The 22,042-nt window shown below is 31.8% G+C and overlaps 1 protein-coding gene across 10 annotated transcripts; it reads right to left on the minus strand.

The window, feature by feature from the left end:
- Positions 1-10,989: 10,989 nt before the first annotated feature.
- LOC123209379 (probable disease resistance protein At4g27220) lies at positions 10,990-21,968 on the minus strand. 10 transcript variants are annotated; one of them, XM_044627401.1, is made up of 10 exons: positions 20,646-21,967; positions 20,150-20,474; positions 18,604-19,964; positions 17,875-18,075; positions 16,716-17,402; positions 16,188-16,643; positions 14,983-15,672; positions 13,934-14,668; positions 13,539-13,592; positions 10,990-12,667 (listed from the first exon to the last, which is right to left on the minus strand). In XM_044627401.1, exons 2-6 carry the CDS (start codon positions 20,154-20,156, stop codon positions 16,230-16,232), a joined length of 2,670 nt encoding a protein of 889 aa, XP_044483336.1. In that variant the 5' UTR covers positions 20,157-20,474; positions 20,646-21,967; the 3' UTR covers positions 10,990-12,667; positions 13,539-13,592; positions 13,934-14,668; positions 14,983-15,672; positions 16,188-16,229. The 10 variants fall into 10 exon arrangements, with proteins under 10 accessions (XP_044483336.1, XP_044483333.1, XP_044483334.1 ...); XM_044627398.1 differs by having other exon boundaries at positions 10,990-12,681; XM_044627399.1 differs by having other exon boundaries at positions 10,990-12,691.
- Positions 21,969-22,042: the final 74 nt, after the last annotated feature.

A 22,042-nucleotide genomic window follows, 5' to 3' on the forward strand; every position in this document is an offset into this window, starting at 1 on the left:
TTTGTTAAATAATAATTTTACTTTAATAATAACAGTGAAATTTAATAGAAAGGTGAGTATTTGGATTTTTGATAATTAACAAATGAAAAATTAGGTTTGCACTAAACCTTAGGTGGGAAATAGTCATGTGGCCTAATATAAATATATAATTTCATAGTCAACACATAAATCTTTGTCCTATGATATTCATACATAAACGATGTAGCATAAAGTTCAAACACATTATTTTCAAAATTTTATCACTTTTCAACGTATCCTAATTAACAATGAAACTTTTGAAATTGTTTAAAGTATCATAAAAATTCTTCTATTTTTTTAGTAAATGCTTACAAAAGAAAAAAAAAAACTTAACTTTAGTTAATCTCATATGTAAATATATCAAGTAATTACTTATTACATGGATTGATATCATGTGAAATATAAAATTTTATAGTATAAATTTTGTAAGAATAATAATGTTAGTGGATCATAATAATTAATTAATAAATTAACACAAATATTACTATGCATATAATAGCTTTAATTCGCCAACTGGTGAAATAATGAAAAAGCTAAATCCTAATCTAAGTGGAAACAAAAAGTTAAGGGTTTTTTTGGAGTGTAATAGAAGGTAAGGCTTGAATAATTCAATCTACTATATCCAAGTTGATGGCATCAAATGCAGTTATGTTGTTCAACTTTCTCTCCTTGTGATGACCTCTTTGCATGGTTGGATGGATGATCAAACTGTTGTCATTGCATTATAGGTGGATAAATTGCTGACAGATTAGTTGGTTGTGCCCAAATTGACTGATGCCCTATTAGATTAACATCTTCTTTGTATATCTTTTGCAAATATTCTGTGAAGTAGTAAATGCTTGCCAATTTGAAATAGTATGACAAGTTATTGAATCGTGCCACAATAATGACATGTGTACATGGAATGTGGGAAAACTGATATTTTCCACATTCGCATGTTTGTTGCACTAGATCAATGATGTTTACCTCCTATTGCATATTATAGACTTCGTATGTGTAGAGGTTGATTGATTTGACCATTATGTTTGCTGATTTATATACATGTCCAACAATCTTGTCCTCAACACATGGTGTTAATAGGGGAGCTCTCTCATCTATTCCAAAAAAATAAATAAATCAAACAACAGATAAGACATATTAAAGCATTTGACATACATATTGAACTAATGATATTTACCTACAAGGTTTCGTCAATTGAAAAACCAATGTTGCAGTGTGCTCCAAATAAACTAAACTAGCATGGTGATAAGCAAAATATGAGTAGTCTGTGTCAAAATGTTCAAGAACTCAATAATATTGGTCGTCATGATGTTAAACTATAATCTGTCAAAGTGGGCTCACACCCATCTTTCATACCTAATATTGGCCAAATAGATAACCGCATTGAGATTTACCTAAGATATTTTTCTTATCACAACATCAAATCATCACGACAATAAGCCTTTGTAACCCTCCAAAATAATGTTTCAATATGCTTGGTTTTTTTGTATTATGTACACATGTTATTTTTTATATGGTAGTTACAAAAACAATGGATGACATTAAGCATAACGTTTGCCACTAACACAATGACTGCATTATGTCGATCTAAAATTATGGCTAAGTTTGGGATATCATCGATGCACATTTGTAGGTATCTCAACAATGGGGTTCTTGTCTCCATGCCATCATTTCCCTTGATACCAAATGCCAGTAGATATATATAATTATTACTATCTTTTGTAATAACAATGAAAAACGCCTCAAGGTATTTCCCTTTTAAATGTAAAACATCAATATAAATCACTAGACGACATAACTAATGGAAATCCCTTATCAAACAACCCAATGCCATGAAGAAAAATTGAAACTTATTTTCTTGGGTTTCGTAACTCCAGGTTGTGACAATACTTGGGTAAGAGCACGAAAAACTCCTCGGGGCTTCCTTGTAATGCATATATAGCATATGTCCTAGCATGTCATAGTTATGTGCATGATATGTCAATCAAGTAACTATCTGTAATGTTAAAAATAATTTCCTTCGGTCGATATATGCATTTAATTATAAACATTTATTTAAGGATAATCCCTAAAGCTTAGGCACCAGTATGTCTATGATGTGACAATATTTGATCTAGTAGACAAGTGTATATGTCCCCCATACGCTGTAGAACCCAAAAGTCTTCAACCTTATCCTTTATTACCCATGCCTACCATTTACAAGGCTCTACTACACATTTAATCTCCTATCGTTTCTTATCATAGTAACCTACTCTCCATTGAAAACTTGTATCTAAAACATATTTTGCAAATAATGCGTACAATTCTGCTTTCAAATTATAAAAACCCATTACTTTTAAACAATTATCTCATTGTTTTTCACGATTACTAATACCCACATTCTTACCATCCATGATGGGCTTAAGAACCTATTAAAATGGATTCGTATCCGAAATGTGTCATGTATATAAGTGACTTGTGTATGCTTCGTGATCTACGAAACCATGACATTTTGTGCCACTCTCAACCTTGTCATAATAATGATTGGTTTGACCTTTTTGAACATCTTCTTGTACATTGCACATCTCAAGGTCTTAGATCGGTGCATTGTATATTTTGTCAACATCAATAAGTTGCTCGAATTGATCATCATCATTATTATTACCTTTATTGTCGTCAACGTACTCCTTATTATCATCATCATTACCATGATTCATATCATACTCTTGGAAACTATGTGGTTATGCCCAGTTGTTTGTCAGATAATTCTCTATTTCTTCCTCATTAACTTGTTCTTCTTATAGAGTGTCTTTTCTTATAATACAACTATCGATAACATAAAGTTGTGTCAATTCTAGCTTGCTTCTTGCTACCACTATCGCATATTTAATATCATCATCATCTCGAATCTCATTTGGACACCTACCTACCAATGCTTCACTGGGGATAAATATGTGCATATTTGATTGACTTTAATTGATTTTGAGATGATAACATATTTTCACCACAAATCTTTCGAAATCAGCAGTCTTATAAATGAGATTCCTCTTTCATCCCTGCTAACATATCTTATTACATTGTCATCTCTAACAATCTATTGCCCTTAATAGTGAATCATAAATGTGGTTTTTTCCTCTTTTTTATTGAAAATAAACCTAACTTCAAAAAATAATTGGGAAGTTCTGAAAAACAGGGAGGTTAAGTCTAAGGGTGTCCATAATTCAGTTCAAACCATAAACCTGAATCGAACAACTAAAAAATTACAGCGTGGTTTGATTTGATTTATAAAATGATTTGGTTTAGGTTGAAAACATTCCAAATTGTTTTTTTTTCAGTTTGGGTTGCAATTTAGACAATTTTAAAACTGAACCAAACTGTAAACCATATTTGTTTAATATATATATACACAACTTGTTTTTTTTTTTGTATTTATTTAATATGTTTATATTATATTTTAGAAAATTATAATTCTTTTAATTTTTTAAATTTTATACACACACACACACATATATATAATTTTAAAAGGTTCAAACCATAGTAGTGGAGTTGTATATCATATCATGTACTGAAAACCTAATTTTTCATATCATATATTATGTATTATATCGTATGATATGTCTTTTAAAAAATAAAATAACAAAAAATTATAATTGATACGTCATCATTTTGAAAAATATCACAAACACATTTAATATTTGAAAATTTTTTGTAAACACCTATACTGCACTATCATTTTCTTTAAAAAAGTGTATTAATCCATATAGGTAATATATATTGTATCATATGATATGTTTATTATATAATATTAATTTGATATACTTTATGATACATATGGTTTTTCACTTGTATCGTATTATACTGTAAGATAAGTATCATGTATTGTAGGATATTGATAATTATGGTTCAAACTGTAATTAAAACTGAACCAAATCGTATTTTTTCAGTTTGGTTTGTTTTAAAAATTTTGAAACCTTTTTTTTTCAGTTTGTTTGAAAAAACCCTCAAATCACCCCAAAGAGGATCGCTCACACCTCAGCCAGATTGCCTAGTTTAGGTGACCTAGCCTATTAGTCGTTCTTCACCAAAAATAGTTTTTTCTAATTTAACAGATCATAAAGTTAACACACCACCTAATCTAACTAATTTAATTGGCACAAAATAACATTTAACATTGAAATCTCATGTCCCAAAAATCTCACAGTTTGTCTAATTGACATTCTATTGCAAAGTGAACGAAATGAGACAAAAGTGCAGAGGTAGGGCATTTAGAAAGAATGTTGTGTGTAGAAGTTATTTGAATAAGCGCAAGCATAAGAATTAGTAGGATTCCATTACAACATCATTCCATTTTAATTTATTTGTAAAAAACATTAGTGATACGTCGTCGTTTTATTTGGATTGGAAATACGTTGTTGTTCAATTCCATTATATGGACGTTGTTATTTCATTGTAAAAGTTGGTTTTTAAAAAGGTGAAATAATATTGGCGGAAGTAGGCTTTTGCAAATGTTTCATGAATCTTTTTCCTTAAATCCTCTGTAATTCTTGTTCTTAATTCAACTTCTCTACGATATCTATTCTTGTTCTTGAGTTTTAGTGGAGGCATGTATGATTGGTATCAGAGCACATTCCTAGCTATTGCAGACAACACTCGGTTTTAGGAACTAAGGAAAGAAGTAAAGCAGATGATCTCACAATTGGTGTTGAAGTTGAAGCAACATCAACAAGATTGTCTTTAAGAATCATAAGATAATTTGCAGCAGTATATAATGGATTTGAAGAAATTGATTAGCGGTATTAGTCTTCAACAGGTGGTAGTAATATCTTAGACAACCATGAGGTGAGACGAAGGAACCTCCAAATCGGCTCAAGAGCCTCGACACCAATCGGAAAGGCAGACGCATCTAGATTTTTCATATTTTAATGAGAGTATTTGGATCATTGGATTATGAAGGGGGAGTAATACTTTGAAATTGGTAATATGTCGAATGAAGATTGTATTAAAATTGTAGCACTACACTTAGAAAGGTGTACAATTCAATGGCACTAAGGTTCTATTAAACCAAGAAACTTAGCTTTAGTGGATTGGGAAGATTATGCAGCTGCCATAAGAGCAAGATTTGGATGCTATGGTTATAATGATCTGCAGTCTGATTTGAAAAACCTTAAGTAGGTAAGCTCTCTGTAGTAATACATGGATGCTTTTAATGAGTTGTACCCAAGGACAGGAATTAAGGAAGATCAAGCATGAAGTTTTTTCCTATCAAGGCTAGTGGATTCCCTAGAGATGCCTATAAGGATGTTTAAGCCAAAAACTTTGAATGAAACCTATTCCTTAGCTAAATTATGGGAAATTACAGTAGCCTCCATTAAAAACCAACCTAGGCCTATAACTAAGACCCCTCATATACCTCATGCAATGAGATCAGTAAGTAGTAATTATGCTGGAAGTAATTCATAGCCCAAGCCTAGTGACTGTGCTAGTCTATTACCAATCCCTTCTGTTCATAAGTTGCTATAGAGCATGCTTTCGAAGTCTACTACAAGTAGGATCTTCGATGAGAAAAAAGCTAAGGGAATATGTTTTTGGTACGACAAGAAGTTTATTCCAGAGCATAAATGTAGGAAGGAGTAGGCATTTGTTATTCAACTTCATGTTGAAATAGAAGGTAATGAAAAATGGGAGATATTTAGAAGAGTATGGGAACAACCTCATTCTAGTGAAGAGCATAAGTTATTGCAACAATCTCTTCAAGCTTTGCATGGTAATGTGAAAACCAAAACCATGAGACTAACTGGCTTGCATGGGAAAAAGATATTATATATCTCGATTTACTTGGGAAGCACACATAACTTCCTAAGTAAAGGTACTGTTCAGAGGCTAGGATTAGCTGTGAAGAAGGTTGTTAGGGTGTATGTAATAGTGGCTAATGGTCAAGAGTTAAGGTGTAAAGGCATGTGTGAAGGGTTAGAGGTGAAAGTGCAAGGACAAGTCTTATTGGTAGATGCTTATACCTTACCTCTCTAAAGTTATGACTTGATTTTAGGCATACAATGGTTAGTTAGGCTAGGAGACATAGTTTGGAATTTTGAAGATTTGACTATGAAGTTTTTTATGGGAAGCCAATATTATTTATTACAATATGAGAAAGATAAGGGGATAAGTATAATTGGTGGAAATAAGCTTTGTCACTTACTTTGTAAACAACTTTATTTAGCTTCTATATAATTAGTTTGGACTAGGATGCAACTTTATGATTTGAAAGTTATGAGTCCTTACTAGTGAATGGTTTGAACTTGAACAGTTGTTATACAACTATAAAAGGGTCTTCAAGGAACCAAAAGGGTTATCACCAACAAGGTTTCATGACTACTAAATTATGCTTAAAGAAAGAGCACAACCTATTAATCTGAAACCATACAGATATAAAGGTCTTCAAAAGGATGTGATTGAACAAATAGTGGCTAAAATGCTAGAATTAGAGGTAATAAGGAATAGTAATAGCCCTTACTCTAGCCCAATATTTTTAGTAAAGAAAAAATATGACATATGAAGGATGTACATTGATTATAGGGCATTGAATCAGGTTACAATTAAGGATAGGTATCGTATTCCTTTTTTATGAGTTAGGGGGAGCTGCTATCTTTTCGAAGATTGATTTACATTCTGGATATTGGCAAATTTGCATGCATCTTTCATCTGTAGAGAAGACTACTTTTAAAACACACGAGAGGCATTATGAATTTCTAGAAATCTTATCTAGCTTTACTAATACACCCTCTACTTTCTAAGGGTTTATGAATTGCATTTTCAAATCCCATTTAAGGAATTTTGTCCTTGCTTTCTTTGATGATATTCTTATCTACAACAAGGACAAAGAAGAGCATTTAAGGTATTTAGAAAGGGTGTTGTTGGTGTTAGAGAAATATCAACTATTTGCCCAGAGAAGCGAATGTACCTTTGGAGCCTCATATGTAGAGTATTTAGGCTACATCATTTGCCAAAAGGGAGTCATTATAGACCCAAAAAAGGGTTTAAGCCATTAAAGATTGGCCTCCACAGAAAAATTAGAAGTAATTATGTGGCTTTTTAGGGCTATTAGGTTACTACAGAAGATTTATTAAAGGATATGGCCATATAGCTCAACCTTTTTCTGAGTTGTCAAAGAAAGAGGCTTTCATGTGAACTACAGCTACTGAAGAATCCTTTGAACAACTCAAGCAATGTTATACACAACACCAGTATTGACTTTGCTTGATTTAAACCAAGAATTTCAAATCGAAACTGATACTTTTGGTAAGTTATTGGTGTTGTTTTGCTACATAATAGCCATCCTATAACCTATATAAGCAAGATTTTATCTTCACACAACCAGATGTTACTAGTGCATGAGAAGGAGATGTTGGCTATTCTGTTCGCTGTGAGGAAATGGGAGCACTACTTGCGCAACTAGTATTTTGTTATTAAAACTTATCATCAATCTCTCAAATATCTCTTGGAACAAAAATTGACCACCCATTCACAACAGGCATGGATTGTCAAGCTTCTACAACTCGATTAAGACATCACTTATAAGAAGGAAAGGAGAATGTTATAGTTGATGTTTTGTCTCGGGTTCTTGGTAGAGAATTTAACTAGTTGATAACTGTGGTCATACCTGAAGAACTGATCTGTAAGATTCAGGAAGCCTAGTAGCAGGATTCTTATCTAAAGGCTATCATTACTGCTCAAGAGAAAGATTCAATAGTTTATTACAAGTATGATTGGATTAATAGGAAATTAAGAGGAATGGAAAATTAGTAGTGGCTGCTAAACCGCAATTGTAAAATAGTTGTTGTCTTTGTTCCATGATTTTACGTTAGGTGGTCATTCAAGTATCACCACTACAATGAAGAAGTTAACAGTCTTGGTATATTAGAAAGAGATATGAAAATCTGTCTGAAATTACATAAGGGGTTGTCCTGTATGTCAACAATATAAGCCTGAACATGTGGCTTTTGTGATCGTTGATCGACTCACAAAGTTTGTCCATTTCATGCCTCTCAGTCATCCATTTATAATCCAGACAGTAGCTTAAATTTTTCTTGATCATGTTTATAAATTGCATGGCAACCCACACACTATAGTTAGTAACTAGGGAATGGTTTTCCTTAGCAGATTCTGGCAAGAGCTCTTTAAGTTGCAAGGTGTTGATTTGCGATTTTTGACAACTTACCATCCTCAAACGGATGGCTAATTTGAGGTAGTTAATCTCTGTTTGGAGGGATATTTACATTGCATGATAGGGGAGCTATCTCATATGTGGTTGAAGTGGTTATCACTTGCCGAGTTTTGGTATAATACCTACTATCATTTTAGTATTGCGACGTCACCATTTGAAGCTCTTTACGGTTGTCTTTCTCCAATTCACATTCCTTATTTTGTTAAGGATTCGGATGTGTTTGTAGTTGATGCTATGTTATAGGTTAGGAAGACTATCATTTAGATACTCAAGCATAATCTTTTGAAGGCTTAACATCGAATAAAGTTATTGACCCTTCCCTATTATCAAGCAGATTGGTACAATAGCTTATAAATTACAGTGACCACTTGAGGCTATGATTCACAATGTTTTTCATGTTTCCTTGCTGCATCTTGCATATGCTCGGGTGCATGCATTTTTTACTTTGCCTCTAGATTACACCCTTCACAGATGGCCTTAAGCCATTCTTGATAGGAAGTTGGTGCTTCATGGCAAAGGTGCAGCCATGAAGTTACTTGTTCATTAACAGGGTGAATCACCAACTTCAACCACACGGGAGTTTGCAAACACAATTCGTCAACAATTTCCTTCATTCTCCCTTGAGGACAAGGAAGCTAGGAAGGGGGAATTGTTGCAACTTGAATGAAATGAGTTGGAAGTGCAGGGGCAGTGTATTTAGAAGGAATGTTGTGTGCAGAAGTTGTTTGAATAAGCATAGGCGCAAGAATTAGTGGGATTCCATTTTAATTCATTTGTAATAAACATTAGTGATACGTTATCATTTTATTTGGATTGGAAATACACTATTGCTTAATTCCATTTTATGTACGCTATCGTTTCATTGTAAAAGTTGGTTTTTTAAAAGGGTGAAATAATATTGGGGGGAGCAGGCCTTTGCAAATGTTTCATGAATCTTCCTTCTCAAATCCTCTATAATTCTTCTTAATTCAACTTCTCTACAATCTCGGTTCTTATTCTTGAGTTTTAGCGGCAACACGCATCACATTTTTCGGTTTTCAATTGTAAAACAAAAAAAATATGTAATATTATGGGTTTGAATCACCACTAACCTAGATTTGGATGAATTTTATGAAAAATCTTTGTAAAACACATGCTATTTTGTGATCAACAACCAATCTTCTCTTTTGAAAGGTTGAAGAGCATTCTCTTTTTAAGGTAGTAGACAAGGGTAATCTTGATATTATGTTGACTTTATGGTATAAATGTTTAATGAATAAAATAAATGGTAATTTTATACAAGCGGAGTGTTTTGGTGGTAAAAAATTGTATATCCCAAATATAAATAGAGAGATAGCAACACAGTTGATGCCATAATTCTGGTTAGGACGTTACCGAAAAAATATTCTGGTCAGCATATTTCATCAGAGGGAATTTCTTATACCATAATCCTGGCTGGTCACCTGTGATTAATTTGCTTATTATTTACCACTTGCATGAGCGAGATGGCCGCGCATTCTTCATATATATGAGGATCGTAAGGGCAGTAATAATCATCAGACTCAATAATATCAACAATAAAAAAGCAAGATCATAAGAACAATTAAATGTCCCACACAAAATTTCACAAACACCTTATATGCGTAAATACAATGTTTTTAAAATCGGACCAGTGATCAAACTGATTATCTCACTGGTTTATAGTTTAACTAGAAATTGACTGATTTAACTTATTATCAAATTATAATGAGTAAATTTTGTAAAAACAAAATCAATCAGGATACCTTACTTATAGTGATTAGAATATATCATTTCTAAGGAGTAATAATTATTCTTTTAATTTCAATGAAACAATTAAAATAAAAAATGTCTCAATCTATGATACAGAAAAAAAATTTTGTAAGTTATTGCCTATAAAAGACATTTCAATGGATATGAGATACTTTTTTTTCTTCTTTATCATTTTATTTTTGAGCTGCTTTTTCCTTACAAATATTTAGAAATTCATCTAATATAATATAAAATATCAAATTACCCAATAATAATTAAATTTTTTAAAAATATCCTAAATTTTTTACAAACTTTTAGAAATTTATCCAATCTAATCTAAAACAATCGAATTACCAAAAAAAAAATTAAATTTTCTAAAAATACCCTAAATTTTAGTCAAATTCAGTTTTGTTGGTTTTGATCGATTCATTTGGCTCATCGGTTTTGATCAAGTTTGATCAAGTCAACAAATAAATTGTTTTTTAATGTTAACCAGATTAGATTTAGAGCCGATTCCTGATTCAATCAGTTGAATTACTCAGTTTGGTCTGGCTTTTTAAAATAGCTCCTAAATAATCAAAGCCTGACCAATAATGTCAATAATTCTAACAATCAACCTATAAATTAAAATCAACTAAACAATTTAATTACCAAATCAGGAAAAAAAAGGAATAAATGATTGATAAATTGAAAACAGAGAACAAAGAATCGTGTCATGTCCATTAAAGAGCAAAAACAAGAACGTCTATGAAGAAATCACACAATATAGAATGTAGACCTACGTGCCATGTTTATATTGACCACGTCAACTATTTATATATCATGTGAATTTATTAATTCTACAAATTTATAGCGATTTTGTCTATTAAACATATTGAATCTACACCAAACAATTTATATCAACCAAGAAATTCATCTTACAATATTGGTTCATAAGCATATACACACTCTAATTTTATGACGGCATACACTAAGTTTACATTCTACAATAACCATTTATATATCTATATAACACATTGTAATTCCCAGATCATCCTTATCAGATCATTATTGAATAATTCCGTTATTCTCATCACAAATCATAAGAAAACATCCTAGGTTTTGTCTTTTTAAATGATAAGTAAGATGATGTATTCAAAAAACAAAAAAATTCAAAAAACAAAGCCAAAATAGACAAAAACCCGGGTAGACCCATACACAAAGAATGAGCACTACAACTTTGGCACTACGAAATCAATGCAATAATACAACTCAACGTAAAAACAATAGTTCGGAAGAACCTCTAGACTCGGTTAAAGGGAGCATTGACCTTTCTCTGCTTGAAAATGCATGGCGAGAGAAGTCATTTTGTGGCAAGCCATTAGTTCTCCTTAGAAGGCACCATCTTGTTGATGTTCGAAGCTCTATCCCTAACATCTCTCTTTGCTTTAGTTACCAACATCTCTTTTGTGGAAGTCTCTTGAGCAAACACTCGGTTATTCGTCTCCCTCCAAATATATATATGGCGTATGTAAGGCCTATCTTACTTAAAGTATTTTAAAGGGAATTGTCTCTCCATTTATGGGTAATTCTATCAACATAACTTTCCTATCCTTGTTTAAAGTAGCAAAGGCTTCACATGGACTAGTTCCATAGCCATCAAGGTAGCTATTCCAAACATCGCAGCTAAAATCACACTTGAAAAAGAGATGGTCGATACTTTCCTCCTCTTTATTATAAAGGACACATAATGCACTATCCAACTTGCCCCACCTCACAAGTTTATCATTGGTAATAAGCCACGCCTTTAAAGCCAGCCAAGAAATAAGAGATTGTCTTGGATATTGTACTTATGCCACATAAGATTACTCCATTTAACTTGATCTTTCTCCCATGGAGCACCTCTTAAGCATTAGTACATGTGAAGCCTGTGCAAGTGTTAGGAACCCATAGTGCCTTGTCTTCACCTCCAATGGACTCCCTAGCATTATTCCTCTTATTTCCATGAGCTCAATTGTATTGGTACATGACCAACACCACTTGTTCCCTTCAATAATGGAACTCACCCTAGCATGCCTACCAAGCCCCGAATCATAAATTACTCTCATTATATCTTCCCAAAAGATGGTCATTTTAATACCAATTTTCAAACCACAATGAGGTAAAGAAAAATACAGGAATTACAAAGACAGTTCAATTTGACTTGCAGAGTCACAAATCTAAAGGAAAACAAATGTGTGTGTGTGTGTCAAATATATATATATAGAGAGAGAGAGAGAGAGGAATAAGTACATTAGGTGATATTAAACTATCACATTTTTTCTATTGAAAAGAACAACCATTTCCTATTTAAGGTATCAAACTAATCTCTTTGTTTTCAAAATAAAGTAAAATAAACAATACTAATTGTATTTGTTCAATACTTTCAATAGGAAATATTGAAAATTTGGTCTTTTTTATAGAAAAATATGGAAGTTTGGTTCATTCAATAGGAAAATTTGAGATTTTAGTTCTGTCAATAGACTAAAGGTGATAATTTGACACTTTCAGATGTTGTTATCTATATATCTAATACTTCAGAGAAAAGTGTCTCAAGAATGAATCAATTAGACCTTTTGGAATGAATATGTCTCCATAGTTCTAACTGAAGCCAGCACGTTTAGAAATTACATCAACAATGTAGTCTGCAATATTCTTCTGTGTTTGCTTCTTGACAACAACCTGTGCAAAGATTGCTGCAAAAAGCTAATTTCCCAATTCAGTGATGAAGGTGCAGAAATAATGAATAGATAGAATAGTAGGAACAGATAAATTATCAGAATCAACATCTTTGAATATCCATATATACCGATACCAATGTGTATGTAAGCCTAGAAACACTTGTACAATGTTTAACTACCAATACAATTGAAAGCACCAAAAAACACAAAACCCAAACCAAGAAAAGAAAACTTTAAACACTTGTACAGTGTAATTGAATGTATAAGATCACTGCCTAGCATGCATTGCCATTTCTAGCTTTCTGAACCAAAGCATCATTGAACAAAATGAAGAACAACCGGAAGAGAAAAAGCTTTGAAAAGGAATAAGACTACAAGGGAAGGACAAGCTTTGAATTATTGACTAAGAATCCAAATAAGCGAACAATTTAGTAAGTTGGGGTATTCATTATTATATCAACAAGGCTTCATACACACGGACATATAAATAGTATTAAAACAAAGTCCTTCCAAATCAAATTATCATCAAATAAATAGTCTCACAAGTCACAACAAAGTCCTTCCACATTCTAATGTTAGCTGACATTGGAGTTTGAGTCAGCTTCACTCAAGTCCAACTCTAAAATGTGGTTGTTACGATGGTTTGAAATTGATGGTAAAAATAACTGGATAATATCACTATAGTCCTCATATAATTATATCATTTCAATCTTGGCTTGAGATATATAAAGTAGTCCCTTAAATCATTAATTAATATTATATTTAACCTTCCATTTTCTTAAAATATATACCCAAAATCTATCAAATAAATTGGATTTCTTATAAATTATGTTTAAAAGGAAATGTAAACTCATCTAATATCACACACTTACTATATGACTTTGCAGTTTCCTACCATGGGAATATTTCCCATAACTTTGCACAATCTGTAATCACAAAGAACAATATATTAATGATGAAAACAAAAATTGTAAAGAAATAAACTAGAAGATGAAGAATTTCCTCAACAACTAGAAAAATATAGAATTGTAACTTTAAGGACACATAAATGCTATTATTTATAGCTTTTTTGTATATACTTGATAGCCTATAATTGACTGATCACTTAGAAAATTTTAATGCAACACTAAAGATTAATTAGTATTAATTCAATTAAGGAGAATGGAAACCTCTACTAGCAAATATACTGTTAAATAAATGAATAAGTATCATTTTGTAATATTTGTGTGACTGAATCTAGGTCATTTGAACAGTTGTTCCAATTCACCTGTAGTAACCTTGGCATGCTTAAGCCTCCTCTTGAGAAAGTCTTCATCTTGAAGCATCTTCTTACAGATAATCTTTCCAATAATGGGAATTTTAAGATGTAATTCCCATAGTAGAAGTGTGTAAGGCTTTCTAAACCCAACAAGGTTGAGTTCAACAATTTCTCAAAAACAATTTCACCTTTCTCTATATCTCTCTCACTTGCTAATACTTTTATCATCATTTCACATTCTTCTATTGACAAGCTTTCAAGGCACACTAGACTTTTCACTGTTGAGGATGCCAATAAGTTTTGCATTCCATTACAATGACTTACACTCAAAGTTCTTAGATTTTCAAAAGATGGTGAGGGCGGCAACAATGTAATCAAACTGTGACAATACTTTACGTCTAAAGAATGAAGATTATGAAGAATTGAGTTTAATCGGGAGTCTTTCTTTGAAATGCACTTTAAATTAAAAAGACCCCACAAGTTCAATTGTTTTAAGTTTGTGAATACTTTAACGTCCTCCTCAATTTCTCCAAATGAGAATAGCTCTTCGTATGAACTCACTTTCAATAGTAGGTTTTCAAGACCGATAAATTTTTGAAGGATTTGAATTGGAACATATGGATATTCATCCTTAATCAATTCAAGAGTGTCCATTTTGCCAAACTTCTCATCATGAAACTCTCCTTGCCAAATTGACATGATATCCCTTCCACTTAATTTTAGTACCTTTAAATTGAAGTCAACCTAAAGAAAAATTATGTGTCAATCAAATTGAAATTAATTTCATCTTAAAAACATATAAACATTATGTTAACAGGAACCAAGGAGAAAAAAAAGTGATGAATTAATGGTCAATTGTTTCGTTGTAAAGGGGTGTGAAAATGTGTGGTGACCACTAGTTCAACAATAATGCCGAGAATATGCATAAACTAATTCTTTTTATGTGAACTCAAGGTCAACATTGTTTAAAACAAAATTTATTATACTTAACATTTAAAATGTATTATTATTAAAAAAAATTACAGAAATATATTTAAGCTAATTAATTGAATGCATACCTTTTCTTTGTGTGCTTGTTGTATAGTTATATTCAAGTCATTCCCTCCATTTTCAACCTCCTTTCCCTCATAGTTGACTTTGTGTAATTTTGCTGTGCTTAACATTCCCTGACAAAAGGACTTCATAATGGGGCAATCTTCTATAATTAACTCCTCCAAAGATGGAAAATTGAAAGAGTAATTCCCATAGCAAAAACATGAGAGACATCCTAAATATTCGAATGACAACTTGTTCAAATTGTTAAAAACAACTTGTTCACAACTCGATGTTGAATCTCCCTTGTTTTCTACTATTGCAATCAGCATTTGACAATTTGATATTTTCAATTCTCTCAATTGCACCAAGCTTCTAGCCGTTGAAGGTGTTGTTAAGTGAACCAACCCATTGCAATTAAACACTTGAAGAACTTTAAGATTTTGGAAAGAAGGTGTAGATGGCAATAGACTCAACAATTTTTTACAGCAAGATACATTTAGAACTTCAAGGCTTGGAAGATCATATAGGCCCTTAATTTCTTTGTAATTACAGATATACAATTCAAGTCCTCTCAGATTGTAAAATTTCTGAAGGGGTCTAAGTGGAATATATGCTGATTCATCTCTAGAGATTTGAAGAGTTTTACATTGATTTTGCCAAGTAATACTTGCTAAACCATTCCATAATTCGAATACCTCCAGATGGGAGTTGATCTACAAATTCATCAAAACAAAATTCAGTGAGTTCTTTTTTTTCCCCCCTTAAATATTCAGTGAATATGCTTTCAAGTTGCAATTTGTTTTCTAGTAAAGATAAAATTTTATTGCAGATTTCTAAAATTATAGTGGATGATTTATTAAAATAAAAAATCTAGGACTTACATGACTTTAATTGATAAGATCCTAAAGTGAAATTATACAAATCAAATAACCATTAATTTTTCCAAACTTAAAACAAAATTCAGATAGTATTTGATATTCTTAAAACAAAAGTATAATCCAGTTACAATAATTTTGAATTTATTATCCTCTTTAGTATGCATTCAAGTTGCAAGATCTTTTTCAGTAAAAATAAATGTTCTTGTTGATTTCTAAAATTATTTTGGATGATCTAATTAAAAAAAATATAGGACTTAAATGACTTTATTTGATATAATTCTATAGAGAAATTGTTCAAATCAAACAACCATAAATTTCTTTCAATAAACAATGAAATAAGAAATTCATACCTTTTCACCCAAGAAGATAAATTTTGGATCTACAATATTAATCTAACTCTCCTTAGTGTTGTTTCCAAAGCTCAGATACATGGCACAATCTCTCACCACCAACTCTTTCAAGTTTGGACATTGTAAAGTATGTATTTTAGGGTAGAAAGCTGTAAGTTTTGGTAGATTTTGAAGCTTCAATAAGGTTAAATTCGGAAAGACAAAATTGACAACAACATTTGCTCCTTCTTCTTCTGCAACAATCTCTTCTAAAACCTTACAATCCCCTATCATTAGTTGTTGGAGTTGGTAGAGACTTTTGGCAATGGAAGGTGGAAATGCATATTTTATATTTCCACAATTCCATAGGATCAAGTGTGTCAAATTTTGATAGAAGGAAGTTGGATGTTGGTTGTAGCAAATTTTTGTAGAATTATCATCTTGGAATGTCTTGCACTTTAAATCAAGGGAGATTTCCTGCATTAGAAGTTGATAATTGCTTCAATATAAAGTAATTAAAAATTGCATCTATGTTAATTGATTACATACCTGGTTTTGCTTTTTGTACAATCCTTGTATGGTCTTATTAAGGTCATTCTCCTCATTCTCCACTTCCATTTCCTCGTAATTGACTTTGTGTAACTTTGAAGTGTTTAAAATTCCTTGAGAAAAAGTCTTCATATTGGGACATCCTTTTATAATTAATACTTCTAGTGATGACAAATTGATAAAGTAATTCCCAGGGCAAAAGCATGTGAGACTTTTTAACCATTGAAGTGACAACAACTTCAAATTGCCAAAAGCAATTTTGGTACTTGTTGTTGCATCTCCCTCATTTTCTACTATTTCAACCAACATTCCACAACGATATATGCTTAATTCTCTTAATTGCACCAAACTTCTAGCCATTGAGGGTGTTGTTAAGGCAATTAGCCCATTCTCACCCCAGAGTTTAAGAACTTTAAGATTCTGAAAAGAAGTTGGAGATGGCACTAGACTTGTTAGCTTTCTACAAAATAATACATGTAGATGTTCAAGATTTGGAAGATTAGATACATTCTTAATTTCATTGTATTCACACAAAGATAGTTCGAGCAATCTCAAACTTTCAAATCTTTGAAGGAGTCTAACTGGAATATTTGTTGAGTGGTCCTGCCAGATTTTAAGAGCTTTATATTGCCAACAAATCTTTCTCACACCATCCTGTAATTCAAATGCCTCCAAATTGTGGTTGATCTACATATTCATACAAAAAAAGTTTAATTAATGACTTATTTTTTTGGAAAATCTTAATTTTTTCCTATTTTCTTTGAATTCATTCATATATAAGATCAATATTAATGAAAAATCAGTCAACTCATTAAGCTTTCCAATAATAAGACAGACCATGCACCTATTAAATATATTTCTAATAAAAAATAAAATTATATTTTTGGTTTTTACAAGTTAGTATTATTTCAAGAAAAAAAACATAAAAATAAAAATAAAAGAGATGCTATGAATCACATAATGCAATTAGAATGTGTGACTCATATTAGATAACGTCTATAGATAATTTGTTTCAAAATTACACTAATTTTTTTTCGTCTATTCTGGTATCAGAATTATCCAAATTCAATTTATCATTCTCTTTTTTTATTTTTTCCAGATTTTGGTTCAAGCAAAACTAGACATTAATAATCACATATTTAAAACAAGAGATTCATACCTTATGCTCTAAGCAGAGGAAATTTGACTCTGATATTTGAGGTGCACCCTTCTTGTTATCATCTTGCAAGCCCAAATACCTTGAAGTCAAATTTTCACAATATTCTATCACCAACCTTTTTAACATTGGGAATTCTGAAACATGTATTCCTAGATAGAAAATTGTAAGTTTTGGTAATCTTTTGAGCACCAATTCAGTTACCTGTGGAAAGATAGGATTAATAACAACTTCTGCTCCTTTTTCAACAATCTTTTCTAAAATCTCACAATCTATTATCTCTAAACATTGAAGTTGTCTAAGGCTTTAGCTATAGAAAATGGAAACACATATTTTATCTTTCCACATCTTTCCAACTTCAATCGTTTCAAATTTTGAGAGGAGGAAGTTAAAATTTGGCCATCCCAAATTTTTCCCAAACTAATATTGTACAATACCAACGTCTTAAAATTGGTAAAAATAACCTGCAACCAAAATTAATTGTTGTTTCAATATATATGAACTAATATGAAAAGAAATTTAAAAATAAATAATTTAATAAAATCATTTTGATAGAAATGTGTTGAATGGAGATTCAAGAAAGGACTTGGTAGTGAAATTGAATTGAAAATTTAAATCACTAGAGAAAAAAGAATTGCTAAAAGAGAAGAAAAAATAATACAATATCACAATAATATATGAATAAATGTGAATAAGTACAAAAGAAATATAAGAAGTTACAGTCAATCAAACCTTTTTATTAAACAGAGGCATGATTTCATTGGACTGCAAATCAAAATTTAAATCTTGAACATAGTTCTCATCTTCTAAATATTCAGCTAAGCGTAAGAGTTCAACATTCTTGAATCCATGCAATTCTTCTAGTGACTTGATAGAATTAAATTTAACTTCCAATATCTTCAAAAGCTCATGTTCCTTATTTTCTGGAAATAGGAAGAAACAATCTCCTATTAATATTTTGTACCTTTTAAGCTCTTTGGCAAATAAGGTTTTAGGTAGCACCATGTTATCTCTAACATCCAATTCTATGCTTGTGAGATTAGACAAGAGCTTTAATTCTTTGAGTACTTCAACTTTCCACTGAATAGGGCAACCCTTTATATAAAATTCCTCCAATTGCAATAGTTTTGATATGACATTTGACACAATAACTTGCAATTGTTTACAATTGCTTAAATCTAATAACTTGAGTTCAGTCAATTGACCAATTTCTACGGGCAACTCCTTAATAAATGAATGTTTCAAGCTAAGGACTTTTAGTTTCTTTAGCTTTCCAATATCAACAACATCTTTAATTGTGCTATCATCTAAACATAGTGTTTGAAGGTTTTTCAAAAGATGAAGGGATGACGGCAATGACAAACGTTGTAGTGAAACGAAATTTAAAACTTTGAGCTTCGGCATCACTATGAAGAAGTCCTCTGGGATTTTGAAATTAGAGTTAGACATATAGAAATATTCAAGAGCTGGACAATCCAAATCGTTAGGCCAAAGTTGACTAATAATAGTAGTACTACCAGAGAGGGAGATTCTTGTGGATTTCTTGAGTTTGTCTCTATCCTTCCAATCCTGTTCAATATCATTTCTTGTTGTAAATACATGATGATCGACGTAAGCTATTGTCATAGCAACATCACGAATAACATCATGCATAGCATATTGTTTGCTTGTAACGCCATCAAGTAACAAACTAGCATCTTTGAGGTCACGTACCAATTTATCTAGTTGATCACGCACGTCTTCCATTGTCAGGTTAGCACCATCAAGTATATCCAGACACACAACATGTCTGAGCAAGTCTGAAATGGAAGCATTATTTTCCATTAGACTAGAAATTAAAAACATTTTCTTAAGTTCATCATTTCTTAAATATTTGTAACTTAAGGCTAAATTCACATATTCCTCTTCTAGGAATCCTCCAAACTTGGATGGTGAAGGTGCACTCAATTCTTGTAAGGCTACATTCCACTCAGATCGATGACTCTTATTTCTTAATGCTTTAGCTATAGCACAAATAACAATAGGTAACCCTTTGCATTGCTCGCATACATCATTCGGTAGAGTATCCAATTCACTTGTATGAATAACATCACCTACAAAAAGTCAGAGGATTGTACTAATTGCATTTTGTATTTACATGCATTCTTGGGATTTAAGAATAAAACAATAGGAGTAAACCAATTAAAATGTAACAATTCTAATAAGAACTAGAACTACATTAATGTATTTAATGTTAGAAAAATGAGGAAACTAAGAAAATATACAAGTGAAAAGTTACCTGCCATCTTAGTGAATAGGTTCTAAGCTTCTTTTTCTGCTAAAATGCCCATCATGAAATTATTTGTAGAACCCATCTTCTCCAATACCTCTAAATTTCTTGTTGTGAATATTAGTTTACATCCTCCACAATCCGCTTTAGAAGGAATACCGATAGTCTTGAGATCAACATCTTTCCAAATATTGTCTAAAATTAAAAGGATTTTCTTACCACTCCGCAATCTCTCATATAACTTATTTGCTCTTTCAGTCTCGTTACTGAATTTTATGCCTAACTTGTCTGCAATTTCTGTTTGAACTTTTTTTATATCCAAATTTTGTGTTACCTATAAGACAAGAATAATATGGCCAGTTTAAGAATAACAAACAGAGAAAAATAATTCCAAACTAATAAATATTTTATTTTCTTTCATTGTATATTATTAATTTCACTCAAATAATACCAATCATATAAATGATCATCAATCAAAACATTCATAAGAAAGTTCAAATATTACCTTAACAAAAACAATGTCATCAAATAGCTTATCCTTCTCTGCTTTCCTACCAACTTGTTGCACAAGAGTGGTCTTCCCAATGCCACCCATCCCGTAAACACCAATCATGTAGACATTCTCGTCATTTAAAGCGTCCCATACATTCTTCACAGTGGAGGTTCTTGATTCGAATGCCAAATAATCTTCACTAGATCTAAGCCAGATATCTTGTTGAATAGTAGGAAAGGAAACTTGATCGAATTCCTTTTCTTGCTGGAGGAGTGGATCAATATCATTCCGCTTTAATTTGAAAGCTTTTTTGCTTTGTTTGTAGTTGGGGCACAATCCCTTGAAACATCGAGGGTTGTTTGCTTTCTCTTGAATCAACTGCTCTGCTTCTGTAATTGTCTTCTCCACATTCTTCAGCCAGTCTTTAACATTCTGTTTGATCTCTTCCACATTTCTTTCAGCAGCTGTAAGCTTATGCTGAACTTCGTCTCTTGTATTCTTCAGTTTATCGACTTGTTGTTCCAGATTTTTGAAATGGGTATTATAGTTGTACAAATACTTGAATTGACGCCAGATTGGAGCAGCCAACCAATTGCCAACTCCAAGGACAGGACTCAACACACCCCCAATACTTCCGCCAACATCAACCATTTAAATTTTTTTTTTTTTTTTAAGTTTGAAAAACAGATGAGAAGTACAGCAGATGAAAAAATCCCCAGAAAAAGAGTAAACAGAATTGTCGAAATTAATAATAAATAAGAGAAATGTAAAAAAAATTCTAGTAAACGAGAAATAACCGGATGAAAGCAGTTTTTTTTTTTTTAAGAAATGAGAAATATTGAAACGGAATTTTTTTTTCAAAAATAAAGAGAGCCGGAAATGTGCAAAAATATAATTTGATATAAAGAAAGTAAAAGAGCGAAAGTAAAGTAACAAGGCAAGTAAGGTGCAAACTGAAGAAATCAAAGGATGTGGTTTCAGAGAGGACTGTGAGTGAAAGAATTTTTGAGTGGTTTCTGAATGATTCTGGGAAGAAAACTGAAGATAACATAAGAATTTTTTATTAAGAGATTTCAGTGAATAACTCAAAGTTGCACAAAAGTCAACGCACCACCGTGTGGACACAATAATTGTTAAAATAAAATAGGATTGTGTAATTGACTTATTGACCACTGACCACACTTCTCTACCTTCCAACTGGGGGGATTTTCTCTGCAATTCCAAAAGTAGATGGACCGTTAATCCGACAAAAGCAAACGCATCTTCCAAGGCAGCACCTGTAGGACTGTGACTGTACTTTTAAAATTAATAGTAGGCTAGGCCAGCTTGCAGTTATTTCAATGTACAGACCTTCAGGCCAATTGTTACAGACATAGAGGATACTAAGAGCCCATGAACACATGGCTTGT

Source organism: Mangifera indica, chromosome 2, assembly GCF_011075055.1.
Source record: "Mangifera indica cultivar Alphonso chromosome 2, CATAS_Mindica_2.1, whole genome shotgun sequence".
Taxonomy (NCBI): Eukaryota; Viridiplantae; Streptophyta; class Magnoliopsida; order Sapindales; family Anacardiaceae; genus Mangifera; species Mangifera indica.

What these genes read in the sequence shown, in the direction of transcription:
- LOC123209379 (XM_044627404.1), bottom strand. An exon ending in TGCCTCTGTTTAATAAAAAG is followed by an intron (nt 18,076 to 18,603) that starts GTTTGATTGACT and finishes ATCTTTCCACAG; the next exon opens with GTAACTGAATTGGTGCTCAA. An exon ending in TGTACAAAAAGCAAAACCAG is followed by an intron (nt 16,644 to 16,715) that starts GTATGTAATCAA and finishes CTTCTAATGCAG; the next exon opens with GAAATCTCCCTTGATTTAAA.